The 18,499-nt window shown below is 40.7% G+C and overlaps 2 protein-coding genes across 4 annotated transcripts in view; both read left to right on the forward strand.

The window, feature by feature from the left end:
• The window catches only part of LOC116701980 (testis-expressed protein 2), a 36,485-nt gene extending 23,769 nt beyond the window's left edge, over nucleotides 1–12,716 (forward strand). The window contains exons 9-13 of one of the 2 annotated variants that reach the window (XM_032536055.1): nucleotides 5,235–5,361; nucleotides 6,435–6,548; nucleotides 6,902–7,111; nucleotides 9,784–9,904; nucleotides 10,674–12,716. In XM_032536055.1, coding sequence (XP_032391946.1) covers nucleotides 5,235–5,361; nucleotides 6,435–6,548; nucleotides 6,902–7,111; nucleotides 9,784–9,904; nucleotides 10,674–10,823 — 722 coding nt within the window. In that variant the 3' untranslated portion in view covers nucleotides 10,824–12,716. The remainder of the gene's footprint in view (nucleotides 1–5,234; nucleotides 5,362–6,434; nucleotides 6,549–6,901; nucleotides 7,112–9,783; nucleotides 9,905–10,673) is intronic. The other variant, XM_032536057.1, reaches the window with a different exon arrangement.
• A 775-nt stretch (nucleotides 12,717–13,491) lies between these two features.
• Nucleotides 13,492–18,499, forward strand: part of ccdc40 (coiled-coil domain 40 molecular ruler complex subunit) — a 19,027-nt gene continuing 14,019 nt past the window's right edge. Inside the window, exons 1-5 of one of the 2 annotated variants that reach the window (XM_032536066.1) lie at nucleotides 13,492–13,632; nucleotides 14,718–14,854; nucleotides 15,168–15,270; nucleotides 17,212–17,354; nucleotides 18,192–18,275. In XM_032536066.1, the coding sequence (XP_032391957.1) occupies nucleotides 14,723–14,854; nucleotides 15,168–15,270; nucleotides 17,212–17,354; nucleotides 18,192–18,275 (462 nt within the window). In that variant the 5' untranslated portion in view covers nucleotides 13,492–13,632; nucleotides 14,718–14,722. Of the gene's footprint in view, nucleotides 13,633–14,692; nucleotides 14,855–15,167; nucleotides 15,271–17,211; nucleotides 17,355–18,191; nucleotides 18,276–18,499 lie in introns of both variants that reach the window. The other variant, XM_032536062.1, reaches the window with a different exon arrangement.

Below are 18,499 nucleotides of genomic sequence, written 5' to 3' on the forward strand. Positions count from 1 at the left end.
TTTTTTCATCGGCCTTAACCGATGACCAATACGGTTTGCCGATTTTCTTGGGTGAAACTGCTTTTGTCTCCCTCAATTTACATCATAAAAATTACACGATGATAACAAATGTTACACGTCTCAAAAAAGAAAAAAAGAGTTACATTTATTCTCGTGCCTGCGTGTGTGCGCTTACTTTATCGAATGACCAGTGTTCCTAACAGCTATGGATACGGATAGCCTTCAACTTAGCTCTTTGCAGCTCCCTAAATACAATGGCAAGCAGTGGTATAGAGAAGACATCCGCATTTTCCATTTAGACCCAAAAACTTGCTTAAGCACATAAAGAGCAACGTGTTTACACTTTCAATGTGTATGGCAATATTGCAGCTAAGTCAAACAGTTAAAAGATGCTTTTCTTGAAGAACAGGCTTTCAGCACTCTGCTATTGGGGGAGGGGCAGTGCAGTATCTGCATGTGGACTGCACAGCGTCTCTAGCAGCACAGAGCTGCTTGTGTGGACGCCTGTCTGTAAATAATGCCGGGAAAATCCGCAAACGCAACAACCACGCAACGGCCGACACACGTAAAAACGCAAATATCGGCCCCATCAGTAGTCAATCACTAGTTTGTGAAGGTGTTAAGTTTGAACCTCCACCCCCTGACTCAGTCCAATAACGTTAGCGCATGCATTTATAACATCAAATACACACACAAAATGTCGTACAATGAATTGTACACTCAAACACAATTAATCCAATTCAACAGACATTCTCTGATCGTCTGGGAAATCTCTTCTCTAGGCCAGATACAATGTGGCCCTTTCTTTAGGCACTGGCTCGTTAAAGGATGCAGCATTTCTACAAATGCAACACCTTCATGAATATGATCAGATCCCTAAAGATGTCCATTCACGCAACATCCTTCTAACTAAAACGTTGTTCATTTAGTGTGGCAATGACATTTATGCTTCATCACCACACAAAGAAAAATCTAAAGCTTTTGGCTTTTCAGAAATTAAACAAAGGACATAAAATAATGACAAAAATAAAGGATGTATTTTATGCAGAAAGAAGAAAATGAAGGCCCATGGAGGGCTTATTCAAAACTGCTGGCTAAATAATAGAAATCTATATTGACAGTCTCACTATTGGGTAACTTCTAATGATCACAGAGGTAGTTGGTTCTTGAAGCTTTAAGTTTTTAGTAGTTCTCTTTGTACTGTATATGTTAGTTAGTCAGTTAGATCCATCACTCTGCATTTGGAGGGCAAACCACAGATAGAGTTGCATTTATTATGTCTTTGCACATTGATTTTGTTGATTTTTATAAGGATCCCCATTAGCTTATGCAGAACATTGGCTAACCTTCCTGGGGTCCACATTTGAATTACAGCTGTGTCAAACAAGCACACTCAGGAGAAAGTGGCTAACATCAGATTGGCAGGAACAGTATATATATGTGGAGTAAACTTATTCAAAACCAATTTAATTTCACAATTTCCATCAGTCAGTGCAAAGACCTCTTCAATGGCATGCACAAAGGTGTTAACAAAGGTGAAATAAAGACTAGAACAGATTGGTAACTTTGTCTACACTTGCTTCTGTAGGTCTCCAATCCAAACCAACAGTTCACTTTCACTTACCCAGAGTGCAATCTTTCCAAAAATCAAAATCATTAGCAGTACAAGTAGTGGTGTCAAATGTCAAATGGGGTGAATACGTTTTGCAGTCTACTGCATGAATACCCAATGTAGATGGAAGTGACATTGTGTCTCATGACTGGCCACTGCTCTCCTTCTTTCTCTTGTCCTCCTGCTGTGACTAATAAGATCACACTACTGCGGCTGTCTGGATGACCGCATGCTCTCCATGCTAAACCTCCGTTGAAAACAACGCTGTCCAGACTGGCATGCTGACAATATTAACCATCAGACGTCTCTATCAAATCAAATGAGAATGCTATAATAAAATATAACACAGCACCGTCATCTTGTTCTGATTCGTTGCTTGTGGTAAGGCTTTCATGTAAACCCGAATCAGGACATTAAGCAACTTTCCGTCCATTTTTCAAATACTAGAAATAATAATCCGTTAACTTTGTGTAAAAATACACACACACAGTTTTATAATTAGAGCAATGGTAAAGCCAAGAACGGCAATAATAAGTGAGCAGTGGTAAAACCATAGCCAATAAACGCTTCATTGAGTAAGCACAGGCACCATGGGGCTTACTGTGCATCACACTGGGGCGTAGCATATGCTTCTACCCACTCAGCTTGTCAGGCAGTGGTACCCTCGAGGTTAGAGAGATGCGCTTGTTACTTGTAGGCTGTTAGCTGGCTAAATGAAGTAAAAACCTATTCCCTGCTCCCCAGCTGCTGCCAGACGGCCTGACTGACCGTAACACTGCTCAGAGTTCAGTAGGGTGTTGTTGTTTACTGGGCAGTCGCGCATGTCACAAAAGGCATGTGTGCTTGATATTAATATGAGTAAATCTCCTATACCAAAGGCATTATGTATTATAGATCCTGGAAAACACTTCATAATTGAAGGCGTTGCATACAGAATAGAATCTGATTGGGTAGTGAGGTCTTAGCTGATTACAATCAGATCTGTCAGGTTGTAAGCACCTTAGCAGGTCTTCTGCTTATCTGTGGATCGGATGAGGCCAGGCTTAGCTATGTGAGGGACCGAGCATTTGCCTACTGCAATTGCACAACTATGTTGGCTCAAGTATCGGGGAAGTTTTCAGCTGAATTTGTTATAGTTTTTGTCATTTTTAGACCCTCATCAGCATTGGGCGTTCCGTCTCTTTGTATCCCATTGCTTCTCCCATTCTCCTGTTTATTCAGTGACCAATCTGTCTCTTTATCTGTGTCATATGTACTCCAACCTTTTTTCTTCCCCTTGCATTCCCTTTCAGTTCATCTTCCTCTTTTTGTCCTTACTCATGCGTTTGTGTCTGTATCTCTCTTCCTCCTTCCTGTGCTATAAGTCACTGCCTCATTTTTATCACTGCTATAACCCCTATAATGAGAGCTAGAATTGGTTGCATCTCCAACCGAGGCACCACTTGCATTTACTGGAAGAGTTCCAGGCAAAACGCACCAACAGCAACACAATCCGTGTATAAAAGCCACCATTTTGTTTAGAAGCATGTTATGTTTAGGTTGTAAGCTTTAATTGCACTTTCATTCGTAATATTTTGCCAAATGTTTTGATTTCTTTCTAACCGATTGCTGTTTTAGATTAACAGTGGGTTATCTTGATCAACTCACTTGCAAAGTGCTTCATTTTTAGACATATTTGTTGGAAGTGAAAGGAAGCAGGAAAGAGGTACTTTCTCCAAAGTAAAAAGACTAAAGATGAAATGAGGTGTTTCGCTTTACTGTGCCTCGAGTCAGTTTTCTACGGTTTATACAGTTCTTCTGCAGAGAAAGTGAATATTTCATTCCTCTTTTCTGCTGTGTGTTTCCGCGATCAACAGCCTTTTACCATGAACTGGTAGAATGAAAACTTTAAGTGGAAACGGTCAGTTTAGTTCCCCTTTCGAGGCTGTGTCCTTTTGGCGTCCCAAGTTCTGCCATCTGACCCAGCTCCTTCCTGGAACAAACCTTCCAAGTGCAATGGACCGATAAACCTCCAGCTACGTATGTGCACATAACTAACAAAGGAGTATGTTGTACACTTGTATGTGTCCATTCACATTTGTGTTTGAACACACTCTGCTTCATGCTCATCAGTTTCTGTAATGTCCATTACTAGATGCACACAAGCAGTCCCCCCTGCAATATTGAAGGCATTTCTTCGCAGCATGTGCATCACGCACTCTAAACTTCTCGCCATATGGCTTCACCCCAATTAGGGAAGCACTGCCCTGTGTCCAGCAGCTTGCACTGACGCTTTTCTATTCTCTCCTCAAACTAACAAACCTCAGTGCCCTACATAAGCCCATACACAGCCAGACACAGACTTTTTATTCACCACGACCCCAGGACAGGTGGGTAAACCAAAGCCCACTGGGTTCAGCAGACCCTGTTCACCCTGTGTCTGTCTGACTGCCTGTCTGTTTTTACTTTGGGCTGTTTCAAACATGTGACTTTCATTTCATTTCTTCTCCACTTGTTTCTGTCTGACTCGCTCTCGCTTTGATTGTTTTTCTGTCTGACACACCAGACTTATGGCATTATCACATCATTTAGCGCAAACCAGCTGGTACCACAAAAGAGCCGTGGGGAGAGTCTTATCCACTCAGTCTCATTGCTGTTTTCCCTCATGTGTTTTGCTTTCCAGTAGCAAATTTCTTGATCCTATCTGAACAACATTTTTACTTTTTTCCACTTATTGACCTGGGTCATGTATACTGGTGTCAGGAAAGCTATGTAATCTGATTATAAGGACTGCAGTAGCTGTGCACTAAATGTCACATCATGTGTCTTTTACATTGTATATTAGGTGCACATGTGGCATAGTTGCAGCAAAGTGCAATGTGTTTTGATTTAGAATCTCTTTAATGGGTGTCATCCGCTGACTCATTCACTCCTCACTTCATTGAACTTTTCGTCATCCTCTGTCATTCTTTGCTGCCTCCCAGTGGTGTAAAGAGAAACCACACCCAAGGTCATGGTTAGATGTGGCTCTTTGTACACAAGAACATGTGATCCTGTGTTGTGGGGAGAGAGAAAAGAAAAGCAGAACGGAGTGCACATTTTGAGGAATTTGTATAATCCAGATTACAGCAGGTTTGGTAGAGCAGAGGTGAAAGCAATAGAGCGAGAGCCCTTTTTATGCAGCCATTCTGTTGGAGTCCCCACTTCTGTGATGCTTGGGGTAAAAAGTTGTGCCACAGAAATGGCAAAGGAGGAATGTTAGAGGTGGGAAAACAAAGGAGTGAGAGAAAGATGGAGAGGTTAAACACGCAAGGAGAAGGGCTGGGCCTGAGGTGACCGAGACCGGCCTTAAAACTCATAGCCACCTTAATTTAACTCTGCTTCATTCAAGTATCACTCATAAACAGGGTTGGACAAAGCAGTGATATTTTAGACATCATAGCTATTTGTCAACCTTATACACACCAATGTATCATAGCTGAGCCTGCATGTAGATATGATAGAGACCGTAGATTAGTGACATGACAGGAGATACATCTGTGTTGCTGCATATTATTAAGCTCACATCCCCAAATGTTTACAGTTTCACTTCTTTCACTTTCTCTCGGATCAACATTTCTAACAACAACTGTGTGTCTTTCAGGTCTGTGGTTTGACATGGAGATTTCCTACAGTGGTTCCTTTCTGATGACCCTGGAAACCAAGATGAACCTCATTCGCCTGGGCAAGGAGGGCGAAAGCGTCCGCTATGGGGAAATTGGCAAAGATGGGTGAGACCCTCAAATGCAAATTTTAGAAAAACCTCAAGATGTGTTTCGGTTGAATTGGTTGCCCTTTTCCCCCTCTACTTAACACCAAAAAGTAGATGTGTCTCTGTCAGGTGTCGGCTACATTCTGTCTGGCTCTCACTCAGTATTGTATATCTTTTCTGTCATTTTTTCCCTTTCTCTGCTATTCCTTCTTTACCTTCTGGATTCCACCTTTTATGCGGCTGTTAATCGGATGTGTTTCTGCTCTTGGTGAGTGCTGCTTTCCACAATGATCCCATCTGTTCAGCTCTCATTCTCTACTTTTGTACGTCTATAGTTTTGGGGTTGTCTCATTTCGTTACCACCCAGGATTCATTTCTTAGTCTGTTTACATCTGTGTTCCTGGTCGTTTACAACCCCCAAATCCATTCTCAGCAATGAAGAGGAACAGAATATGTTAGTATATGTCAGGGTAAAAGATCAAAATGCACCAATGAAACTTTATCCCCTGCTACCTAGCTATCGTAATGGATTGGTGCATCCATAAAATACTGTGTTCATGGACAGTATGCACTGTTCAGGGCTAGATTGATTACCAGTAAATGAGAAGTAAAAAAAAAAAAAATACATATATGCTTTGCCAGTACTGATGAAACTAGATTCAGTTTCACATGAAATTACATCTGAAAGTTGAAAAAGGTAACGCTACAGAAGACATACTGACCACAAGGGCTCGGTATCTGTACTCAATCCCCTTTTTAGGTTCTCTATTATCAAAACTTCTCTAGTCAAACCATGCCAGCATTAAATACTTGTTGTACCCAGATCTAAAAAAACTAACCATTTGCATGATTTTGCTCTCAGCTAATCACCACAAGCGTTTTTTATTTTAATTTTTTCCGATTTAATGTGATTGGCCCAATGCAGCTCATGTCACCTTCTGAGTGTTTCCTCATTTGTTCATTGAGTCATTGGTACAGTAAAATAAAGGTGCAAAGCACAAAGAAACGTGCATATGTTAGTGCATGCATGCAGGTGTGTGTGTCTGCGTGTGTTCTCACCCTAATCCATTTGTGTTGTTAATGCGTTTCCAGATACAGGCCGCGGACATACTGCCTGGCTGATAGTGATGAAGAGTCTTCCAGCGCAGGATCATCAGATGAGGAAGACTCGTCAGAGCTCTCAAATGACTCAGCTGGAGCAGAGGGGTGAGAATGAGTTAATATGCACTGCTCACTTAACCCATTTCCATAATCACAGGGTTATGTTATATTGATTTAAGAAAATAATTGAGACAAAAGCTTTTTTTTTGTTTTTAACTTTGAAACAGACCTAGTGGGTAAGATGACGGTCCCAGTGAAAATGAAGCACTGACCTAAAATATTTTAATTGTAATTGAAACAGAAGACATAACTGTCCGCCAACAATATGTTTGCAGGCATGGCTACGTGATTACACAATATCACAAATCAAAAACATGTTATCATTAGATCACAGGGCAGTACAGCTACGCTACATTTAGTATGTGGCTAACTCCTAACCTTCTTTGTATTGAATGCAGTTTGGTCGGAGGCCACAAACCCAGCAAGATCATGCGCTTCGTGGACAAGATCACCAAGTCCAAATACTTCCAGAAGGCCACAGAAACCGAGTTCATCAAGAAGAAGATGGAGGAAGTGTCCAACACACCCCTTCTGCTTACAGTGGAGGTGCAGGAACTCCAGGGGATGCTTGCTGTCAACATACCCCCTCCACCCACGGACAGGATATGGTACGTGAAGGGAGGGTTGTTGTTTTGGTTTGTTTTTCCACTACGTAAGTATTGGAATTCTGTGTAGAGTGAATTACCATGTCAGTCAGAGTGACAAAAAAAAAATCTAATCTTCCTCAGAGATGGCTTTCAGATGAGTCTTAATTAACAAGTTTCCTCCCTTGTGTCAACAGTCACTGAGTCACACACCCTTCTTCTCATTACTTACATCCTCAAATCCTTTCCTTGTCTCGTCTTTTAGTCGGGGCAACAGGAATTTAACAAAACGAGACATCCGTGCTTTGGGGCCGTCATTTTGAGGCAACGTCAATTAAATATGACGTGGCACAGCTGCCGTGGTGTTTGTATATTCCAGTTGTGTGTCACACCAATTTTGAGCGTCACGGGTGCCAAAAAAGACTTCCGCAAAACCTACAGCCGTGTGCATCCTCGCTCACAGCTCCTCCGGCAACCCTTGTCTCTCCTCAAGATTTAGAAACTGAGACATGATTCCAGATAGCGCTGGGACGGTGGAGAGAACAGGAAGAGAAACAAAGTAGACATGAGAAGAGCTCATCCTTTTTATTTCTGAATAGTGGATAATTCTCAGGTGGCTCTGTGGCTGGGTGACAGCCTCCAGGGTGAAAGGCCTCCACTCTAAGCCCGGTTATTTGCACTGAGGCCGGGTTAACATGCTCCAGGCCCCTCCCGCTCCCTCCCAAGGCCCAGTGAGTGGCTCTAAGTCTGGCTGATGACCTCCAGGGTTAAAGGCCTCCACTCTTAGTCCCAGTTACATGCACAGAGGCTGGGCTAACACCCTCCAGCACCCTCACACTCACTCCCAAAGCCCAGTGAGTGGCTGCCAGGCCGGCCTTTGACCTCCAGGGCTACAGCCCTCCACTCTAAGCCCCAATAACTTGCACTGAGGCTGGGTTAACACCCTCCTGCACCCTCCCGCTCCCTCCCATAACCTAGTAAGTGGCTCTAAGTCGGGCATTTGACCTCCAGGGCTACAGGCCTCCACTCTAAGGCCCAGTAGGATGCACTGTGGCCGGGTTATCATGCTCCAGCCCCCTCTCACTCCCTGCCAAGGCCCAGTAAGTGGCTCTAAGTCTGGCATTTCCTACTGGGACATGTCAAAACATCCTCTACAAAAATGTGCCCGTGTACCAAGATGTACATGCATAGTCAAGATGGCATTGAACAGGAGCATTGGCCAGGATTTTCAAGGTGTTGCTTTCCAAGAGGCTTGATATTGTTGTCCTCTGGCTTACCTTTTTGAGATAATTTTTTCGGGCCATAAACTCCCCTGATAGTTTGTTATCCAGTATACAGCCCAAGTAAGTGACCGCTTCCTTGGCTTTAATTTCAACTAAACCCCATTGACTTTTTCAGTTTGACTCTGGACCCAAAAAGAATCAACTGTGTTTTGCCAAGATGGAGAGACCGCTTGTCTGTTAACCAACCAGCTCTAAACTAAGCAACCTTTCCACCTCTGATTTCTCTTTTAAGAGAGACTAGAATAGTTTAATCATCTGCACATACGAGAAAATCCCAGAGCTTTGAGTTTGTTCAAAAGGATGATATACTGAACCGTATCAAAGGTCTATTAACACCATGCCACAAAACACCCCCTTTACTACCTCTTTCCTAATAAAGTCTGAAAGATAAAGCAGACATGTCAGCATCAGTTGAATGGGCTTTTTTAAAGCCTGATTGGAAGTCAAATAAAAGGTTCTGCTATGCTAAATAACTGTCTATTTGCTCATACATGATCCTTTCAATTTTTGATACTGTACACGTGATAGATACAGGGCGGAAATTTAATTTTACCTTAAATTTCTTTTAGAAAATGGTTATTTTCAATGGATAAATTAATAAGATTGGTTATGACAGCATCCCTTAGAAATCTGGGAGGGGTGTTGTCCAAACCGCTAGCCTTGGAAGGATCAGGCTTTTGAGTTTTTGTAATACCAGCTCCTCTGTTACTTGTTAGTAATAAAAAGTGTGTGGCTGGACTCCCTTTTCTTCATAAAATGTAAGCACCCTCTGTGGATCACTAAAACCACTACAAGAATAAGAAGCTTCTGAACCAGATTACTTGCAATTGTGAAGAAACTATTAAAAGTATCTGCCACCATTTTTTTCATACAGTATGGACCCATTAATATCTAGGCATATTTTACCTTGCCTAAGAGTTGCCCACAGTTTCCTTTTTCGCCTCATCCGCCATTCTCTGTACCTTATTTCTAAGTATTTTATATTCTTTAAAAAGAACGGGCAGTTTGGTTCTTTTAAACTCACTTAACATTTTATTCCTCAAGTAAATGGCGTCCAAGATATCATTATTTATCCAAGGCTGAGATCTTCGTTTAATCCTGGCCTCTTGTAATGGGACTGTTTTGCCAAGTATTTTCAAGGAAATAATTTGAAAGCAATCCCATGCTGTATCAACATCACATATGTTGGTAATTTCCATCCTGTTAATATTATTATTAGGTATGGCCTGATATTATGAAGTATGTGCTGGCTCACTGCCTCTGGAACTCTGGAATAGAACATCAGTAGTGCTATTAGTAAACACCTGTGCTTTGCCTGTCAACAAGTCAAAAATTTTGACTCAAAATATGTGTTCATTTGTCAACTAGTGTTTGGAATGAAATCATGATCGGTTTTGACCTCTTCTGTTGTAGGTATGGCTTTAGGAAGCCTCCTCACCTGGAATTGAAGGCTCGGCCTAAACTGGGAGAACGAGTCGTCACCCTGGCTCACGTTACGGACTGGATAGAGAAAAAACTGGACCAGGAATTCCAGGTACTGATTAATGCTACATTGTGATTTGTATTAGGCTCTGACACAGAGGCCTTTTGTTGTTTTCCAATGGACAGACATGAGACATAAACAGCCAGAATGCACGTAAAGGCAAAGGAAAAAAAGATACATTTAAAAGTTCACCAAAGTTGAACATCATGTGATTGCATTTGGTGTCAAATTCTGTTCAAAAATTCCAAAGATCTAAGCCATCCATTATCTTTACAATATTACATTAGTCTATGATCCTAGAATGATCTGTTATGACCTCATTCTCACCTGGTATTTACATCTGTCCTGAGTGATCCAATCACAAGTGGACAGCTCTAAGTACAGGTGTGAACACACCCAGGGCGCATTGAGATCCAATCACCCAGACCGCAGTATCATTTATGTGAGAGTAACAACTGAAATTTATGCAAGCATGCACACACAAGGACATAAGCAGCCTACGATGGTATGTGCAAATGGAAGTTATGTATGTGTTTACTTGCATAAAGAGCAGGGAAGGAAGATCAGATCACAAGTAGTTTAAGGGTGCCCACTTGTGATCGGATCACTCAGGACGGATATTAAAGCCACATAAGAACTGGGCTTAGGAGACTTGAAATGTGTGTGTGTGTGTGTGTATGCATTATTGTTGTTGTTGTTATTATTATTTGCTCACTAGTTGTGGTTCACACTCAAAGACAGTACACGTGTCAGGAATAGTAAAAAGAAATGATAGACAAGACCACTGACTGTCCATCCATCACTGTCTCTCCTCTTTTAGAAAGTCTTTGTAATGCCAAACATGGACGACATATGGCTGACTGTCATGCATTCTGCCATGGACCCACGCACAGCCGGCGGACCCTTAGTCGGCCTCGCAGTGGACCCAGAGCCTTCCCAGCCAGGGAAGGACGCCACCAGCCAGCCATGAAGATTGTTTACAGTATTTCCTAGAGCTTATGAAGTCTCAACTGGAACTGGAGCCAAAGTGGATAGGTTAGACACTAATATGAATCCAGTGCCGTAGTGAGTGGGCTTCTCACTTGCCATAGAGGAAACCTTATGAATCTTAGAGGAATAAGGTGGATTCGACCAAGGAAACACTAAAAGCAAACTGTCGCTTGCTGCTCTGTTCAGTAGTATTTATTGTGCCAGAGGAAAAGGTGGTTGATGAAGGATTTATAAAACTATAAGAACCTATTGAATAGGGACCGATATGTGAAGAGAGTCATAGTTGGCTCAGAATTTTGGTTGGTTTAAGTTAAAAAGGGCGGTATATCGGGATACATAAGTATATAATGTCCTATGAACACATTGTGAAAGCATTCACCACATACCTTACAGGCTCCAGGTGACACGTTTCTGCTGAGTCTAGAGAGTGAGATGGTAGCCCCTAGATTGTAGCAATGCAGTAATTGGAATTTTACAACATATGTTTCAATATAATAGTAAATTACACGCGTGCTTTGGAGTTGGCATTTCCATTGTTGATAACGAACAAATGGTAAGCAAAAAGTATACTGAAAAAGCTCAGATACTTGATTTATTTACCATATGAAACATTCAAACTTTAAGTGGCTTTATGTCAGCGGTTTTGAGGCGTCAACCGTTAACAGTATTCATTTGTGCTGTGACCACACCCTGAACGGCTCCCTTCATTTGCCAAGTCCCCATTTTTACACCAGTGATGCCCGCATGCGTGTCTATCTGGAAATGATGCTCAAGAGTAAACACACATTACCTAGGAAAAGTGTCAGTATGTAAATTCCCTGCTAATGACAAATATGACAAATGACAAACCCCAGAAGTGCAATGATTGAAGGTGAACTATAGTATGATCTTGTATAGATATTATATAAAAGTTTATGTCTAACGAGAAGTACGAGACCTCTAACGTGTCTATTGAATTTATGTGTGGATAGTTTTTGTTATTGTATGACAAGAGTTTTTACCCAGTCACATTTTGACTGTACTATGGAAATTTTTGCACAAATAGCAAGTTTTCTTTTTGTTTTCTTATGATAAACACTATCTCATCTTGCATACATTTTTCCAGGTGTCATTCAATCGTATGGAGTACCAGGTGGTGTATTTATTTGTACATCATTTCTACTTAATTGTTAATATTGATGGCGGTGATGATATTGTTGGAAACTTATTTAAATGACCCAACTTTGATCTGTGACAGTGCTTTAAAAGACTCTACCCGCCATACTGTATGTACAACAATCAGATGAAGTTAAGACATGTACTGTATAGTGAAGCATCTATTGCCAAGAATGTATAGCCTTAGCCACAGGTTTCTTTTCTGAAAATACCCATTTAACCGTGTCATATTTCTAATTAAACCAAAGTCCTTTGATTAGGCCTATAGTGCCAGATCTCTCTCCGCTCAAAGGTACACATCCTGTGTTGATATAGCATTGTGAGGTCATATTTGCAAATGTGCTACAATACCTAGCTGCATTAACATTGTTTACAGGAATTCTTACCTTGTTTTTTGCTCTCTTAGGCTTCTAAAGCATTGTAACACAAAATTGATTTTTTTTCATTTATGATTGTCCTTCCTTTGTGCCTTGGTTAGTTTTTGTCAAGTATTTGTTTTTTAGAATGACTACACAAGGTGGGTTATGGTTGTATTTTTTTGTCTATTTCTTTGGAATAAACAGAATGAAATAAGATTTTTGAGCATATTTGAAGATAATGTCATGATTTGTATCTGTGAATTGTTGATGATTTTTTAAGATTAGGTCATTTTCAGGCCATATTCAGTAATTATGTGTATCTGCCTTATTTATAGAGCAAATAAATCGGTTTAATGAAAGTTATTTTGCTTTAGATTTTCTTTTCAGAGGCAAATCTCGCTTACTTTGTATTTACTCCAGATTAAAATAAAGCAATCTTGAGTGTGTCAAAAGAAACATTCATTAGGCAGAAGAATGACCCCTGTTAGTAATACATGATCATGTATTACGTTATGATTACTAATACATTTATACAGTGATTGGTAGCTTAAGTTATAAGAATGCATCAAGTACAAATAACCGAATTACAATATGAAAACTGGATTTAGTGTTTACTATTATTAATATAATATTGTAGTGTAGTACAGTACTTACTGTACCTATTGGCTGAAAGTAGCCTTAAAAAATATAACTCTGCCTTTCAGCTTTTTCTGAAATGCTTTATATAAGGAGTTTATTAAACACAAGCAACCCATAATTGGTACATTCAACCAGGAAGAAAAAACATTTGTTTTATAAGATGTGACCATATAATTGTAACAAAGGTAATGGATGTGATGAGCTAAAAGCACGGCAGCTATGTCAGTAACTAATGGTCATTATTTTATGACTTTATGACTCTTTTTATTAGCAATAGTAGTAGAAAAGGAACTCACTCCCGACTCTCCTTGTACTACGACAAGCTGTCCCAAAATTGACCACATCATGCGGTCTGGATAATGCAGTGCATCCTCGGTAGACGCTAGATCGGATTCACTAGAGGTTTCAATGTCTAAGGACGTGTGGCCCGCCTTATTCTGTCTTATTCTGCTTCTGATTGGTTTAACCCGGTATTTTACCCTAGCCCTAACCTATCCCCACTCAACCCATGCCTAAACGTAACTACGTCGACCTCTCCAACAGATCCGATTTAGGATCTACCCTGCACCCCTCCTTTTCCAACGGATGTTTATGGTTGCCTAGCAACGGTAGCGCGCTGGTTTGTCAGCTACAGTGGTGAGTTACTAACGTCATAGCTTTAGCTAATTGTATAACAAAATTAAGAAATTATTATTAATATTCCAATCAGAAGTTGTATTTCTTTAAATTGTTTAGAAGCTAGCTAAGGTTAGCGGTCCATTATTGTAACTGTTAATTTCTTCTCAGTCTGAGCCAGTAACGTTAACTTAGCGTTACGTCAACTTTTGCCTACGTTAGCTAGCTAGCGTTAACTAACCTAAAATAGCGTAACGTTAGTGTTGACGTTAACATTAGCTTGGATGTGTTTTCTGAAACATTTAGCTATCTAGCAATGGGCTACGGAAAAGCGAGTTTGCTTGTTCAACTGAAATAGGGGGACCAAACGTCCTCTTTTACCCGGACTGTACACTTTTTACGTACTGTCTGAGGGGGGGGGGGTTATAAATTCATGACTATGTCCGGTTTTCATTGTTTTTCATGGGACCATTGAGCGTGTACTTTAATTGACTGGCGCTTTGCACACAATACTACGGTATTTTGTTGCGTGACGTAATTCCCGAGAGGGGCGGCTCTGCTACGGTCTATGGATGAGACCGCGGAGCCGAAGCTTAGTGCAGCTTCATAAAAAAACCTTCCACGTACCGTCCCGTCGGGACAAGTAGGCGGAGTGCACCGTGTGCAAAGATAGCACATATGTTTCAGTGTCTAATAAAGGTGCTGGAGATCTCAAAGCTCACATGGACAGCAGAAAACATTATCTTATTACATGTATTAAGAGATACTTGCTGGACTTTGAAGCTGACACAGAATAGGTCATATTTAGAACAATATTTAATATTTATTTATACCATTGTAAAGCATGTTCATTAACCTCTGAGAAGCCCGTCTGAATTTGTGTTTCGAGGCCGGGCCGAATGTCCTCTTTTTTGGAAATCAAAATATGGTCACCGTAAACTGAAATATATCATACGCTAATACGTCGCTATTTAGCTTATAATGTGTGTAACATTAGCTATGTATTTGGTTAGTTCTAACAGCTAACGTTAACGCGACATCTTACAAAGTACGCTAACGTAACTACCGTAACTATCTTCAGACCCCTTGGTCGTCATCACACACAGGTCCAATGCAGAGTGCTGAAGGCGAGGAAGGCGGAGAGGACGTAGGGGAGGAAAGCTCCGGTCAGACTGCGACAGACAGCAAGCTGCAGGATGGAAGTGACACAGCAGCGGAGGACCATGAACCGACTGTTGAACAGGTAGCTATACCTGAGCAACACAGAAAAGTCGAGCTAATACTTAGCTTTAATTTTTAACTTCTTACTCCTTTATCAACTCCCTATAAAGACTAAGGGAAATTTATTTTATCTTTTGTCAAGTTGCTGTGTGAGCACTTGTAGTCGTGCACGTCATATAAGAAGTTCAAGCAGGTTAAACTTCTGTTCACAAAGTTAGTCCTATGGGACAGCAAATGTAAAAGTCTGAAATGTGAACATGTAATGTGTGCCTTATGCTACTTGCTGTCTAAATCATGTCATTGGCCTTTATACGTGCTTTCTGTTTGTGTCACAGTGTGGCTTACAGAATCTGTCAGGGCCAGAGCCTGATGACTCGACCCCCCAGCTTCACCTGGACCACAGTGGCGATGACTACTCCCCTGCATCCACTAATTCAGGTCAGTCACACACTAGTCTGACTTAACAGATAAACATTGCTGGGATAAAGCCTCACATCACAAGCCAGATGTCCCTTCTCACTCTCTATCTCCACTATCGAGGCTTAGCACCGCCAAGACAGTTGTGGTTGGTTTAAAGAGATATAAAACAAGGTTTTCTCCATTCCCCTAGTAGATGTAGTAGGAGCGTTATGTCTGGCAATGCAAAACTAGTCAGTCACACACTCACCCTGTTTGGGATTTAAAGTCAACTTCAAAGCAACAGTTATTGACACAACATAGCATAGTTCAATACAATAGTATTTGTCATCTTGAGGGAAATTAAACTGTCCTGTGTAACACAGAAATCAGTACATATTACATAGAGTAAGCAGTGTAAAACTGCTTATTTAAGCTAGTTTGCTTACCTTACCTTTAATGTAGATTTACTACAGGAAACTTTATTGTCCAAGGGCAAGATGCTGTGATAATCAGAATCAGAATACTTTGTTGATCCCCTTAAGGAAATTATTTAGTTGCAGTTGCTCACAGTCACATTCAAGGTAAAATAAGAGTAAGAAAAGAGCGAGTCAATAAATGTAAACAGTAACATATCTACAATAACAAAGAATAAAATGTGAAAGTATTTACAGACCTAAATAAAAACATTAAGTAGAAGTAAGTAAGATTAGGTTACAATTCTGATTAGGTTGAAAAGATTGTTTTTAATGGATTGTGCAAATTTGATTGTAGTTAAGTATACAGTATGAATACAAACAGCAGCAGTGGATTAATAAATAACACCTTTGTTCATGTAACTATTGCAGGAATTATTGTACATAAGTGTCCAAGGATATTAATATGTGATGTGGGGATGCGTGCTGTGAGACCAGTTTTAACTCTAAGCGTGTGACACTCAGAGGGAGGAGTAATATAGTGTGATGGCCACAGGCAGGAACAACCTCCTGTGGCGTTCTGTTGCGCATCGTGGGTGTCTGAGTCTGTCGCTGAAGGCGCTCTGACCAGTGGATTGAAGAGTGGGTGGGAGGAGTTGTCCAGGATGGAGTGTACTTTGGACAACATCCTCCTCTCTCTAAGATTATAGTGCCTTCATTAACTTAAAGGAGCAGTGTGTAGTATTTTTGTTAATGCCACTCTTCATTCTAACCCCAACCGGCCCGTCAGACACCGCCTACCAAGAGCCTGGGTCTGACCGAGGTTTCTGCCTAAGAGGAAGTTTTTCCTCGCCACTGTCGCACTGTTGCTTGCTCTGGAAGAGACTACTAGAACTGTTGGGTCCTTGTAAATTCTGGAGTGTGGTCTATCTGTATAGTGTCTTGAGATAACTCTTGTTATGAATTGATACTATAAATAAAATTGAATTGAATTGAATTGTAGGATTCAGGAGGATCTGTTTCCAGAAATGGAAAATGATATTCATATTGATGTTTTCATTTGTGTATAATTAACTAAGAATTGCTGTGTTAGCTCAGAATGAGCCCTTTATATCTACATGGGAAGCAGGTCCTCTTCCACGGAGCTTGCCATGTTGCACCGCCATGTTTCTACAGTAGCCCAGAACGGACAAACCAAACACTTGCTCTAAAAGGACCTTTTGCGTTTTTACCTTACCGTAGGCCACCTTAAATTATACTGCACGCTTGGAAAGGGAGAGGTGAGCAGAGGGGTATTCAATTGGTTACAATCTGCAAACTCAATGCTAGATGCCACTAATCCTACATACTGGTCCTTTAAACCTTCTTGATCCTACCAGTATTTGCATCGAATTAAGAGAATGGCCATAAAAGCGTAGATCAGTATATGCAGAAAAACACAATTATATATCCATTTAGAAGATATGGTCAACGGCAGACAAAAATTTAAAGTAAATATGCACAAATTCTCCATCACTTATCCATATTTATACATTTTCACATTTCAAGTTTATTTTCTGTGTTTCAGTGCAAGCTAATGTTGCTCAGGTGCCGTTGACACTTCACCTACCCAACCTTGATACATCACAAGACATGGAGGATCAGGAGCCACTGCCGGAGGCCCAGGAGGAGGAAGAGGAGGACGAATTTATTGTTCTGGACTCTGAACATGTCTGTAGCTCCTTCAGTAGTTTTGCATTCAGCATTTATCAAATGAACAGATGTTGTCCTACTGCTCTTTAAAGAGAAACATTGTGCCAATGTCTCATCTGAGTCTCGCATGTATTATGTATTCGGTTAGCCTGACGTCGTCATACTCCATAGATTCTAGGTATTGTAGCAATTCTAGTCATAATATGTGTCTGATACTGCTCCAATGGGCTGTGATTGTGGAGCATGTTTCAAACTAAAATGCTTCTGTGCGTTGAATATACAAGCTGAGTTCCAAATTGCATAGTTTTTCTTTTTACTTTACTCACTGCAGCTGCTCCAACAAAGTACATGCTGCTCCATGCGGTATGCATGCATTTGGGACATATTACTTCTTAAAATTGCACCTTGAACTTTCACCCTCTTACTCATAAAACAAATAATTAAGCTAAACAGCTTAATAACTCAGCAGAAAGTTTTGTTTTTCCAAGCTATTAAGTCTCATCCTGTGCAAAGGATTGTGGGTCATAATAGCCAGAAAAGCATGCTGACTTGCATACTGCAAAATGCGACCAGATGTAGTAGGACATTGTGGTATTTTTGGCATACTGCATTTGACATATCTACTGTATTTGGACATACTAAATCTTTTTCTGGCATACTAAATAGCATGGCAGAAAGGGTATTGGAACTCCGCCCTAGTGTGCTGAAGTATCAGCACAGCACTCCATGTTAATGCTGCACAGAGGGGAATTTGCTTTAAGTTATAGATATCTGTAGTACAGTGAGTTCGTAAACATTATACTAGCTGTTTAACACAGTGTCATGTCATTAATGCCGTGTTTGATCTGTTGGTAGCCCCTGGTCAGAAGGCAACAAGCTGCTCTAAACAGCCAGCTCAGCAAACAGCTGGAGAGGATCAACTTGGGACTGAAGGAAAAGGTGGGCTACTTTTTCATCAACATACAAAAATATTAGCTTATTCTTTTTCCAATGTTGCTCTATCTGGACTCACGTACACAGATATACACAAGCAGAAACAAACAACATGAGTTTCACATAAATATAAAGCTTACGTTTTCCTGACTTTAAAGCTATGGTGTCTTGGTATGTCCAGAAGATGGCAGTGTTGACCTGTATAGAAATTTAAAAAAATAAGATAAATA

This window comes from Etheostoma spectabile, chromosome 2 (genome assembly GCF_008692095.1).
Source record: "Etheostoma spectabile isolate EspeVRDwgs_2016 chromosome 2, UIUC_Espe_1.0, whole genome shotgun sequence".
Taxonomy (NCBI): Eukaryota; Metazoa; Chordata; class Actinopteri; order Perciformes; family Percidae; genus Etheostoma; species Etheostoma spectabile.